Source organism: Erpetoichthys calabaricus, chromosome 14, assembly GCF_900747795.2.
Source record: "Erpetoichthys calabaricus chromosome 14, fErpCal1.3, whole genome shotgun sequence".
Lineage (NCBI taxonomy): Eukaryota > Metazoa > Chordata > Cladistia > Polypteriformes > Polypteridae > Erpetoichthys > Erpetoichthys calabaricus.
Genome location: NC_041407.2, coordinates 60,853,324 through 60,867,438, shown reverse-complemented (window position 1 = coordinate 60,867,438; position 14,115 = coordinate 60,853,324). Strand labels below are relative to the sequence as shown.

General features: G+C 36.3%; 1 protein-coding gene across 1 annotated transcript in view; it reads left to right on the top strand.

The window, feature by feature from the left end:
- Positions 1-9,443, top strand: part of maco1b (macoilin 1b) — a 99,646-nt gene extending 90,203 nt beyond the window's left edge. The window contains exons 8-11 of the mRNA XM_028818711.2: positions 270-452; positions 3,033-3,153; positions 3,899-4,073; positions 7,005-9,443. Coding sequence (XP_028674544.1) covers positions 270-452; positions 3,033-3,153; positions 3,899-4,073; positions 7,005-7,207 — 682 coding nt within the window. The 3' untranslated portion in view covers positions 7,208-9,443. The remainder of the gene's footprint in view (positions 1-269; positions 453-3,032; positions 3,154-3,898; positions 4,074-7,004) is intronic.
- Positions 9,444-14,115: the final 4,672 nt, after the last annotated feature.

The window sequence follows — 14,115 nt, the reverse complement described above, 5'->3', positions numbered from 1 at the left end:
TATTCAGCATTAGAATAAATAGCTAAATGAAAGTTACAATTTCTTACATAAGATTTTGTGGTGAAGTGCAGTTGTGTTTAAAATATATGTGTCATCTGTCTGGTATATTTTTATATTCGCTGTTTTAGCAAAAAGACTTAAATGCACAAATGTAAAAATGTACAAAGATAATCTCTTTAGAATCTTATCTGTTGCCAAGAAGTTACTGATTGCTGGTTTTATTTCTGAATTTTCAGTGTTTACCAGAACTGTGTGTGTTCATTCTACAGATTGCACAATGCAGTACAGGCAAAACAGAAGGATAAACAGACCATCAGCCAATTAGAAAAAAAGTTGAAAGTAGAGCAAGATGCTCGTGTTATTGCAGAAAAACAGCTGGTGGATGAAAAGAAGAGAAAGAAGGTAGAAGAAGCTACAGCAGCACGTGCTGTGGCTCTCGCTGCTGCAACAAGGTACTGTGTAAGGCATTCTATGGCGCTTCTTGTTTTGACAGCATTAGAAACATAAAAGTAGAACACCATAAAAAAGGTCTTGACTATAGAAACTACACTAATATAACAAATCTACATGTTTGCCAACTTTTTATGAACACCGGGTAGAAATGACGGTATTGCAAAGATGACATCATCAATTGGTGCTGGTTGGTTGTTTTAGAAAGTAGATTTCTATCTATCTGATCTTTCTCACCACTGCTCTTTATGTATATCAACATAAAGCTTGTTGTTTGGTGTAATTAATCCTTAAATTTAATTTGGGGAAATGTGTATGTGTAGCTTTTCATTTTAAATTTTCATTTTAATTTTACAATATTTGAAGTTACTAGTTTGCACATTAACATAAATTATGCTTTCTTAAGGATGTTGCTTTATAATCAGTTACATGTAATATTGTCTTTTTTTTCTCATGACGTACGTTAACTTTTATTAAAACAAATCTAGTTTGGAAAGGTTGTTTTTAGATATTTTTGTAAGATCTTGTAGGAAGAGATTGGCATGTTATGTGCTTTGGTATGCAAATCATTCCTTTTATATGGCATATGTTCTATTTCTTTTTTAAAGAAATACTAGGGGGCTTTGCCCCCTATTCGCTTCTCTCGCCAACCCCTCCTCCCCCCGCCTGTGCTTCGTGCTGTTGTGAATAGGGGTGCTGAATGCACCCCAAGGAGACGTGTCCGCTCCTCCAAAACCACACTTTAAACGGCGATACAATGGCATACAAATAATTTTTTTTTAACTCCTCTTTGCTCGATCAGCTGTTGGCTTGCTTCTGCTGTTTTGCTGTGTGATTTGCACTTCACTTGCCTACCCCTTCCCCCCCACCCGCCAGCGCTACGTGCCATTGTGAAAAGAGGGGCTGAACACACCCCAAGGAGACGCGGCTGCTCCTCTGAAACCCCTCTTAAACGGTGATACAATGGGAAACAAATACATTTTTTTAACTCCTCTTTGCTCGATCAGCTGCTGGCCTGCTGCTGCTGTAATGCCGTGTGATTGGAATTTTGGGCGGCGCTTTGAACATTTAAAAGCCTGGACAGCACCTGTCCTTTTGCCCACAAACACTATGCAATATCTTTTTGCTTTTCCGTCATTTCACCAAGTAATATTTTCCATTTGTTTGTGCTAATGTGATCTTTTCACTCATTTTTTTGAGACTTTCGAATTTTCTTACTAACTTTATCTCTAACCTGCTCTTCATGTGTATCACAGGACTTGCTTACAAAGGTTGCAAGTATGACGTGACGTGCCTGTCTTGCGGGATGTGAAAGTGTCTCTCTGTCTCTCTTCAAAAGATCACATCTCATTACCGGAAAAAAGTCTCATCCCAAGATTTTTTTTATATAATAGAGAGATACACTAACTGAGCAAATTATTAGGCACACTATACTAATACTAATTAGGGCCTCTTTTTGCACTCAAAACCACCTCAGTTCTTTATGGCATGGGTTCCTCAAGATTTTGGAAACATTTCTTTGAGTTTCTTGTCCATGTTGACATGATTGCAACACACAATTTCTGCAGATTTGTCAGCTGCACTGAACTCATTGTCATGTTCATGAAACCAATTTGAGATGACTTTTGCTTTGAGACATGGTGCTGGAAATATCCATTAGAGGATGGATAAATTGTAGCCATGAAACAATGCATATGGTTAGCAGCAACACTTAAAAAGGCTGTGACATTCAAGTGGTGATTGTTTGGTATTGATGGACCCAAAATGTGCCAAGAAAGCCTTCACCACCACCAGCCTGGACTGTTGACACATGCAGGTTGAGTGCATGGATTCTTGCTGTTGGTGCCAAATACTGACCCAACTATCTGTGTGCCTCAGCAGAAATTGAGATCCAACAGACCTGGCAATCTTCAACTGTCCAGTTTTGGCGAGCTTGAAAGCATAGCAGCCTCGGCTTTCTATTCTTGGCTGGCAGGAGTTAAACCCAGCGTGGTGGTCTACTGTTGTAGTCCACCCTCCACAAGGTTCGACATGTTGGGCACTCCGAGATGCTTTTCTGCTCACCATAGTTGTACGGAGTGTTTATCTGAGTTACCTTAAACTTCCTGTTTGCTCAAAGCAGTTTGGCCATTCTCCTCTGATATCTGTCATCAACAAAGCATTCCATCTGCAGATCACTGCCTTTTTGCATCATTCTGAGTAAACTCTAGAGACTGTTGCTGTTTAAAATTCCAGGAGATTAGCAGTTATAGAAATACTCAAACCAGCCCATCTGGCACCAACAATTTTGCCACGGTTGAATCACTGAGACCACTTTTTTCCCCATTCTGATGCTTGATGTGAACATTAATTGATAGTCCTGATCTATATCTGCATGATTTTATGCATTGTGCTGCTGCCACTTGATTGGCTTATTAGGTATTTGCATGGATAAGCAGGTGTACATAATCTGCGAAGTCAGTTTATGTATGCCACTATGTAATTCTAGATTTATTAGACTTTTCACCAAAGTGGTTCTTTAAAGGTAAATCTTTCTAATCTTTGATGATGGAATACTTAAAACAGGTGAATTATTTCTGCAGGGGGGAATGCACTGAAACACTCAGGGGTCGCATAAGAGAGTTGGAAACAGAGTGCAAAAAGTTAACAATTGATATGAAGGTCAAAGAGGAACAGATCCGGGAACTTGAAATGAAAGTGCAGGTGAGCTGCTGTCTGTTATTTTTTTCAAATCAGAAATTAATGGTACATTCTAGGCTTTGGCTATAATATAGTAATAACCCATCTGTACACCCCTTTTTCTGAAAACTGCTTTTTTTCAGTATAAATAACATGTATTGTGATTGTTTATGCATTGACATCTGTAAGGGGTTCAAACCAGGAGTGCTAGTTCCTGTTGCATAATGACTTTGTTTGAGGCCACTTGTAAGCTTGTTAATTATTTATTCCATACACTTTACTGACAGAAGAAATGTTTTATTGTAGTCATGGAACCCTGGATTCTGTAAAAAGTGTAGTGTAGATGTTGCTTGGTGATTAATGTGGATTCTAAGGCTTTCTAAGGCATGCAACGTCACTTTCTGCAAGTCAGAAAAATGCATGCATACTATGTATCACTTACAGGCCCGGAGTCATTAATTGCATGAGTATTTGATTTAAAGATAGTATTTTTCATAAAGGTAGCCAACTAATGATTCTAAGATACCCCATTGTGCACTGGATAAATGTGATATGTAGATGTAGTCAGTTGTTCAGCATAATCCCATGGAAGTTTTATTTTAATATTTTTTCATATAATTCATTTTACTGTGTTACACACATTAGCTCATGCTTTATTTGGTGTTAAACAGAGTGTTTATGGAAAAACTTGTTTGAATTTCTTATGGAGTTTTTATTAACACAGAAGGAATTAAAAAAATATTTTAAACCTTTTTTTTTCTTTCTTTAGGAATTAAGAAAATATAAGGAAAACGAAAAAGACACTGAGGTCTTGATGTCTGCACTTTCAGCAATGCAAGACAAAACTCAGCACTTAGAAAACAGCCTGAGTGCAGAGACCAGAATCAAGCTAGACCTCTTCTCGGCACTAGGGGATGCTAAAAGGCAACTTGAGATTGCACAAGGTGTGTTAAACAAAGACCTCCTAGTTTTACTACAAAGCCTTCCTGGAGATAAAGGAACAGGAGACTGAACAAATAATACGGAGAATATTTTAGTAGTTCTATGTGTCTTGATAATGTCATATTGCCTGATCACGATTATCACATTTTAATGTGTAAAGCTGTTAGTTCTATGCTGTTTTGACTAGTATTTTAATTATTGAAGGTTTAGATATTTCCTTACAGTTGCCCCCAGTTACACTGTAAGATCTTCAAGGTCTTATTTTTCCAGTCATAAACAATATTTACAAAAATGAGCAGCATTGCAAAAGATACACATAAAATAAACACTACAACACTAAACACCCCACAGGTGTCACTGACAGCATCTGGACCAATCAATAGAGGGCCCCTTCTTTGATGGAAGAAAACAAAAATAGATTCCTGAGCTGTCTTAAACAGTTAAAAAAAATAATAAAATATGTATTTGTACCATCAGCCCTCTCACTCTGTCTCTGAATGCAGGTTCAGTCTGTTTGGGAACATTGCCACTCCAGCAAGTCTGTATTAAAGCCAAGCAAAACAAATATGCCCCACACGAAATTTCCATCCTGCGCCTTAGGTTTTTGAAATGTTTAATTTAACTTTTGTTGTTATTCATTTTTATATACAATTATAACTTTTTAGCATTTTAATTATTTATTTATAAGCTAAAGTTTTCAAATTAAAAAGTTGCACTGTTTCTTTAAATGAGGAAAAAGTGTTACACTTCCTTATATTCTATAGGGTTGCATATAGAACTGCCTTCTTTTTAGCAGCAGCGCTGAATGTGATTTTATCATTGCAGAGAAAACTGTACAAATAAGTTATAGCCTAAAATTATCAGTAATGATTTAGATCATTTGTGGAATTCTAGAGTCAATCCTGAGTTTGGATGCCATAGGGAGATCTTCTACAGCAAAGATCCTCAACCATGTGAAACACATTGGTTTACATATGCATCAGCTGGTATTTATATACAGTGATCAGCAACAACATTAAAACCACTGGCAGGTGAAGTAAATAAAATTATCTTGTCACAATGGCTCCTGCCAAACAGTGGGATATATTAGGCAGCAAAAGAACAGTCAGTTTTTGAAGGTAATGTGTTGGAAGCAAGAAAAATGGGCAAGCATAAGGATCTGAGAGACTGACAAAAGCTAAATTGTGGTGGGTAGATGACTGGGTCAGAGTATCTCCAAAATGGAAGGTCTTGTGTCATGGCTCACTGATGCATGTGGAGAGCACAAGTTGCTGAAAAATGTAATGTTGGCCACGAGAGAAAGATATTAGAACACGCAGTGTATCACTGCTTACTGCATATGTGGCCGAGTTGCCAGAGACTAGTCAGAGTGCCCATGCTGACCAATGTCCACTGCCGATAGCTCCTACAATGGGCATGCAAGTATAAGAACTGGACAACGGAGCAATGAAAGAATGTGGCCTGGTCAGATAAATTTTTGATAATGCTGACAGCCGGGTGCATGTGCATATTTTTCCTGAGGAACAGATGGCAGCATGATGTGTTATGGGAAGAAGGCAAGCTGGGGGGTAGCAGACAGCCAGGTGCATGTGCATCATTTTCCTGGGGAAGAGATGGCAGCAGGAAGCGTTATGGGAAGAAGCCAGGAAGGGGGGTAGGCAGTGTGATGCTCTGGGAAATGTTCTGTTGGCAGACCCTGGGCCCTAGCATACATGTTGATGTTACTTTGACATATACCATCCACAAAAAGATTGTTGCAGACTATGTACTCCCCTTCATGAAAAAAGGTATTCCCTGCTGGAAGTAGTCTCTTTCAATAGGTTAATGTGCCCTACCACACTGTAAAAATTGATCAGCAATAGTTTAAGGAGCAGGAAGTTGTCCACTTGACATCTAGTTTTCCCAGAGCTCAATCTGATCAAGCATCTGTGGGATGTACTGTAAAACAATTCTGATCCATAAAGGTCCCACCTCACAAGTTACAGAACTTAAAGCATCTACTGCTAACATCTTGGTGCCAGCTTTTTCACAGGGCACATTCCAAGGTCTTGTGGAGTATATACTTCGAAGGGTCAGAGCTGTTTTTGTGTCACGAGTTGCACCTACACAGTATTTAGCAGGTGGTTTTAATGTTGTTGCTGATCAGTTTATAAATATAAATAATTAGAACATTAGAACAATCTAGACGAGAACAGGCCATTCAGCCCAACAAAGCTCGCCAGTCCTATCCAATTATTTCCCCCAAAAAAATATCGTTGAGTTTTGAAAGTCTTACTGTCCACCACACTACTTAGTAGCTTATTCCAAGTGTCTGTTGGTTTTTTATGTAAAGAAAAACCTAATGTTTGTGCGAAATTTACCCTTAACAAGTTTCCAACTATGTCCACATGTTCTTGATGAACTCATTTTCAAATTACAGTCTCGATCCACTATACTAATTCCCTTCATAATTTTAAACCCTAATCATGTCACCTCTTAATTTTCTTTTGCTTAAATTGTATAGGCTCAGCTCTTTTAATTTTTCCTCATAATTCATCCCCTGTAGCTCTGGAATCAGCCAAGTTGCTCTTCTGTAGATCTTTTCTAGCACTGTTGTGTCCTTTTTGTAGCTTGGAGACCAAAACTACACGTAGTGCTCCAGTTGAGGCCTCACCAGTGCATTGTGAAGCTTGAGCCTAATCTCCATGGACTTTTCTTTTTTTTTTTTTAAATGCTAAGTCTTTCTCTTTAGAAGTCTTCATTGGATTTGTATAGAATAAGGTATTCTAGGTAGGTTGACTAGGTCAGGTTTAATTTCAGAAAATGTGTTGTTTATTTGTTATAGTTTCTGTTAATTTTTTTTTTTTATTATTTTGAAGTAGCCTGTAATTCAGTCTTTCATCAACAGTTTATCTTGGTTTTGACTAATTGTTGGTTTAATATTTTTTTTGAAGGGCAAATAATTCAAAAAGATCAGGAGATCAAGGAGCTAAAGCAGAAGATAGCGGAAGTAATGGCAGTAATGCCAAGCATAACATACACGGCTGACACAAGCAATCTGAACCCTGTTGCTCCACACTACTCATCCAAGTTCATGGATACTAGCCCCTCTGCACTGGATCCTAATGCATCTGTTTACCAGCCCCTAAAGAAGTGAATGCCCACCTGTTTGAAGGGTATCTCGAATGATGGCTACATGCAAGAGTATTGTTTTTATTTTTATTTTTTTCTTATTTGTTTTGGGAGCTTAATTTTGTTTTCTTTTTTCAACCTTGGGCAAGAAGACATTGTATTGTGCGACTGTATTTGTTGTAGTTTAAGGAAAAAAAGGCCGCTAGAAGTGCCCAAATTTTTTTTTTTTTTTGATTTTTTTTTTTTTTATTAAATAACCTCACAGAACTTTGTCCACATTTTTTCTTGGTTTCTTGGTCAGTGCTTTGTCACTGCTTTTTATGTTTTTTTTTTTCCAGTACCCCATTTTGCCTTCCCATTGTTATCTCTTTTTCCTTATTAAGGAAAAAATATGAGTATATTGCAAATTATGCCTAAACTTTTCTTGGATGTTTATTGATTGTGTCAAGGGTAAGCAGACATGTTAAAGAAAATGATACCTGAAAATCCAGTATTATTCTGAAGACATATTCTCTAATTGGATTTTAAAAAGAATGTCAGTCAGTAATCTTCATCAGTTTTCCTTTTTTTTCTTTTAATTGCGTAGTTGGAGGATGATTGAAATTCAATTGCTACTGGAAATATGGTACCCTTTAGTGCAGGCTGTGTATTCTTTCTTAATAACAAGACGGTTATCTAAGTAGAACGGGAAAAAACAGTTTATTGTATTTAACAGTTTGTTTCAGCATGAGACATCCTGCTTTAAAGATGTGTAAAGCGCGAACAGTTTTAGCCCCTTAAATATTTATTTTAAATCAATTGACCTAAATGACGTTAGAAGCACCATCCTCTTTTTAGGAGGGAAAACAGTATGATTTTGCCAGAATGGTTAAAAATAAAAAAAAAACTAAATGTGTTGTGCCAGTATTGCATATCCTTAGCAGTGGTTAAGGGTCATTGTTAGGGGGTTTCTGGTTGGAGAAAGAATTCATCAGAGCTGTTCGAAATGTTACTCAAGATTGAAATAAATCCCTTATTGGACCAAATAGGGTTAGATTTAGAAAATGATGTGACAAAAAGTAAATATAGAAAGTGTTTTGATGCTGAATCTCCCTGTGATGTTAGTACAGTTGTGTTGCTGGACGTCCTTTTTTCACAGTGCCTTGGAAATGGACATTTGTTTTTCTTACAATGATACTTTTGTTCAGTATCTCTCCCTCTGCTCCTCTTCTGCTTTTCATACAGTGTGTTTTACAGAGTCTACTGCTACCTAAACTCAATCTCTAATGGTGTTGCTTTCTACTGGCAATTGAAAATTAGTTTTCAAGTATTTCTTCATTCCTTAACATGCTAAACATGCATCCTGTGGGGCATGTTTTTGAAAAATACAAAACTAGATACAACTGGTATAGCAAAAGTTAGAAGTGAATGTTTTTCTCTGCGGTGGGTTGGCACCCTGCCCAGGATTGGTTCCTGCCTTGTGCCCTGTGTTGGCTGGGATTGGCTCCAGCAGACCCCCGTGACCCTGTGTTCGGATTCAGCGGGTTGGAAAATGGATGGATGGATGGATGAATGTTTTTCTGCCAAGTTATCATTCAATACTATGTTTTGTCAGACTTTTGGCTTAAAGGTTGTATTTTTTTAACTGCCGAATATAGATTAAGTCTGTGTGCCAAGATATTAACAATGTTCTCTGAATTATTTAAATGTATTAAAAAGTACATTGGCTAAAGAGGGAAATATATGAAATGTTTACTGTATTTGTTGTGTTTATTTAAAAGAAAGATAAAAAAGCCAGTGAGCTTTTATTTTAATTACTTGCAGTAGACTCTGTAAAGGTGGTTGTATTTTCAATTTTTTTTTTTTTTTGATTTGGATGTTTTGCATTCTTTAAAATAGTATTAAAACTCCCCATCTATTGTGTTAAGTTATTCAGTGGGTGAGGAGGGCTAATGAGAAAAAAAAATCCCTACATTTAATTCTTTTACCTTTTAATGATGATTTTTAGCTTCAGCCAAATGTGTGTTGAATTTTGAATCATCCTGTGTATTTGTCACCATAAGAAAACAAGTATTTTGAAATAGTAGTGTCATGGGTACTTGAGGCTTTGTGCGGAAGCTGGAATATTTAGTCACTGATTTTGTGATGAGGGTAAATACTGTTTTTCTTTGTTTTCAGGTTTTCTTGCTGCCATTTTGGCACTTTTCTTTAAAAAAAATCTTAGCTGCATTCTTATTCTGTGGGGTTTACAAGGAATAAACATTTTTTTCTTGCAAATAGCACGTTTGAATCATTGTGTTTATTTTTAAGTCATTGTTTTGCCCTACAGGTTTTGTGTAACACACATTTTTCGCTTTGATCCATTATTGAAATTCCTTACATAGTGCCTCGTCCTTTCGCTAGATGCACCATGAAAGTTGTGCTGAGTTACCACTGTGAATAATAAACAAGGACTGTCCTTGTTAAAATCCACTATGTAAAAAGCTTTCCATTTAGCTTTTGATTTAAAAATCTTATGACAGCCTAAAGGTAAAAGTTGAGTCATTTCTCTTATGTAAGTGAAGCTTTTAGTCACTGTCGTTATCCAAGGCTTTAGCTTATATACTGTGTATATGTATGTATTTGTGTGTGTGTTTGTGTGTATATATTTAAAAAAACACCCTAAATATAACAGTAGTTTTTCTTAATTGTTGTTTTTATTCGTTTCACTCTCATTTTTAGAAGGTCATTTAATATTTATTATGTTTCCATGGTGTGGTAACAAACCCCTCTTGAAAAAATAGTTGTTACCAGTTTCCTTTCTTGAAGAAAATGTAATCTCATTTGACAGCAACAGCTTTGGTTTATATCATTAACAGTACAGTGAATGATTCATTACTGTTTTAAGAAGAAGCAGAATTTGCAGCTAATTTTGCTGGTTTTAGAGAAATCTCTTTTACAGTAGAAAAGGATTCTTTTTCTTCATTAATTACAATTTGTTTTCTAAAATTGCGGCAAGCGTTTTTAGACAAAATTTTGTCCTAGTAATTCCTTCTTAATTTGCTATTCTGGATAGAGTGCTACTATTTGCTACTTTTTATAGAAACACATTTACACAAAATGATTATTATTTGCTCTTCTCTTTTTGTAGTTACACCTATTTCTATAATTCTCCTTTTAAACATAATTGATGTTGGCATTAGGAACATTATATAGATTGCCAGTGGTCATTAAATAAGTATATAAGTACCGTGAAAAAGTCTTAAGCACATTTATAATACTATTATAAAGTGAAGATGCTGTCAAAACTAGTGAAATGGGAAGTTTCTTAATATCCAATAATACTATAAAGTGTAGTAAAAAATTTAAAACTGCATCACACTGGGGTGTAGTTTTAAATAAGACAATTGACTGGTTGTTTGTTCCAAGTGTCTTGGAGAACCTGCCCCAGTTATTCTGCGTTTAGACTTTGTTTATCTCTCTTACTTCTGTATCTCCAAGTAATCCTGAACCGCCTCAGTAATGTTGAGCTCATGGTTCTGTGGAGTCTATTACTTTCTACTGCAGAAGTTCTTATTCTTTTTGCTGAATATAATTCTTTATGTCCAAAGACATGTATTTGCAGTCAATATACCGCTGCAGAATAAAATTGGAACTAATCAGATGCCTTCCTGATAGTACTGAGTGGCAGATGGATCTGCTTGTACTTCCCAGTATTAGGGATTCTATTAATTCTGACCAGATCACTAACTCCATTTACAGAAACTAGGCAATGTGGTATATGTTTAATGGTGCTTCTGACACTGACCATAAGTAAGGACAGAGTGGTGGCTCTTTGGCTAAGGATCTCCTCTGAGTCACTGAGCAAGGCCCTTAATCTGAAAATTGCTCTAAGGGTGCTGTATAATGGCTGACCCAGTGCTCTGAACCCCAAAGGTCATGCAAAAAGATAATTTCCCCCTTGGGATTAAAAAAGTATATTTAAAAAAAAAAATCAGAAATCACTTAACCTGCCTGTACTCCAATTGGAAAAACTAAATATATTTCAAATGTTGTAAGTCAATTTGGTTAAGGGTGTCAGTAAACTATACAAATGCAAAGCTGAAGAGCAGGATAAAACATGCAAGGAATCTCCACTGTGCTTCACTTGTTTGCTACAGACACTCTTCCATGTACAGTGAATGATTCACTACTATTTTAGAGAATACATAGAGTTTGCAGCTATTTTGTTGGTTCTTGAGAAATTAAACAACCAGTATCCTTTTTACAGTAGAAAAGAAATTCACTTAAGCAATTCCAGTGTTTTGTTTTTATGAAAATGCAGCAGCTCTTCTACTGATAAACTACCTTCTGTCCAATTTTTTCCTTCCTTTCAGTTCAGAGCACTTATATACTTCCATTATTCTGTGTCCCAGTCCTTGTGTTTTTTGAGTAGTTGAATCTCTGCTTGGTTTCCACTTGGGTTTGATTTTTTGGCAACAACTTTAACATGAACACTACTTCCAACAGTAGTAGTAATAATAATAATATTAATGTTTATTCATATTGGGTCTTATCCCTTAACCAAGTCCACTTTACATAATTAAATAACAAATATACACAGTGAAAAACCAAAGGTTAAAAACGAATATTTGAGATGGTGTAATACTCATACAATAGATTGTAAGTAACTTATAAGTGACATCAGAAATGTACAGGTAAAATAAGCAATAACAGCAAAACAACTGCAATATAGAAAAACTGTTGGGTTTTATTAAAGGTGTGGTAGTATTGCGTGAATAGATATGTTTGGGATTGGACTTGAAAGAAATTTAAAGAGGAGTCTTCCCCAGTTTGTTAGCACAAACACTAAATGGCATGGCTGCCACAGTGGAAATTTTATCTGGGAAATAGAGAAACAACTTGTGACAGAAGACCTGAGGAAGTGAACTGGTATATAGTGTTGCAGAAGGAGAACAAGTGTTAAGGCCATCAGCTACTTTCTATGTAAGTTTAAGGAGTTTAAATTGGAATTCTAATAATTACAGTAAGCCAGTATAACTGTAAAATAAAAGTAACTAGGGGGCTTTGCTCGCCAACCCCCGTTTTTGCTTTTCTGGGTACACGCTTTTAAGATTTTTTTTTTTCTTTGAACTGTTGCTATTTCATTAGTTTCACTTTTATTTCTGAACTTCTGTAAAAACAATATTTGGAATCTTTAGAGTCCCAATGTGCTGAATCTTTCAAATGAGGTCCGTGAGACATGTGTTTAATGACTTTGTATCATAATTCAGGATAGGTTTCTCTGTTTGGAATTTCAGCACAGACAATCCGATCCACATCATCAGCAGTTAATTTTTTTGTTGTAAAGTAACCAATAAATGCATGTGACGTAAACTCCATTTTTGAAATTCTCTTGACTTAAACTTCAAAGCCTTACAATATTTACATACTTCTGACATATCGCCTGTGTCCATATATTCGATCTCTATTCGCCTTTTCATTATTTCTCCGAGTAATAATTTCTTTCTTTGCAGTAATGAGATGTATACAATGTTTGTTTTTGACACTGTTGTTTTTTTCTGCTTTCATATTCTGTATCTTGCTCTGCATGTGTTTCATGCCTATGTTTTTTTTGAGGCTTTTGAAGTCCAGTTTTCATTATCTCTAACCTGCTCTGCATGTGTTTGGCCCCCATTTTTAACCTCTTTATGATGTTTTACTTTGTTTTCTACTCTGTCTTTTATTTCTGACCTCGCTTTATCCTGCTTTTGTTTCAGTGACACCTGGTCCGTGGTGATTAATTTCCATTTTATGAGTAATAATTTCCGTTTGTTTTCGCTACTGTGATCTTTAGTTTCTTTTTTTTTATACTTTCTAATTTTCCTACTTTCATATTCTTTAACTTTCTCCATGTGTATCGCACCAGCGTTTTTTTTTTTTTTGTTTTTTATTTTGAGCCTTTTGAATTCCATTGCTTTCATAATCTCTAACCTGCTCTGCATGTGTATAGCGCCAATGTCCGGATTGGACGTGCTTTTTTTTCAGTTCCACTTGTTCCGGGCTGATAATTACTTTCCTTATTTTCTGAATTTACACCTAGATTATTCTTTTTTCTTTTTTGTCTCCCCAACGCTTTTGAGTCTCTTTTCTCCACGCTGCTTTCTTCTTCGCTTAGTCGTCTACGTTTCATCTATAACGTATTGTCCTTAAACGCTTTATATGCGCTGAGAGCCCTGAATCTATGTGTGCTCAAAGCCAAAACACGACTGAGTGTGTTGCTGCCCGTGCTCTTATTTGGTTGTAAATAGGGCATATCTTGCAAGAATCACATGTTCAATGTCATGGCGAGACGGTCCTGGGTCAATCTCTTGGCACAAAGTCTCATGTTTGGCCACGGAGCGTCTCGACGTCCTACTGTTTCTCTGCAGGATTTTTTTTTTTATAATAGAGAGCTATGTACAGTTATGTTTTAAGGGAGTAGCTGGACTATGGAGTTCTGGATATATTTCAGTTTATTCTTTGGTGGAAGGACTGACATTTACTAATTTGTGCAATATTTTTTTCTTTAGTAAATTAGTTCCATTAACTTAATTATAAACTTTTTATATTTAAAAAATTGTAAAGTATTTACCCTAACAGCAGGTATTGCTTGTCCTTCCTCAGTCTACATGGATTATGAATTCCAGTGTTGCCTCTTCTGGCACTAGCAGGGCGTCCCCTATTGGGAGTCCTTTATGCCACCTTCCTGATTATGGTTAAGCCTGAGTCGATCTCGGGGTGGAGTGTAATGATTCGCTTTACAATGTTAAGTGTGAATAACTATCTGGACAGTATGCTGCTGCAAGCTAATGGATAAAATAACATTATGCAGCAAAAAATTGTGAAAACATTTAGGTATTTTGCCACTCTATGGTAACAAATCACTATTCATGAGTGGGGCAGAGCCTTCAACCAAAACCTAAAGCTTGTAGTGCCAGTTTTAGAAGAAACTGA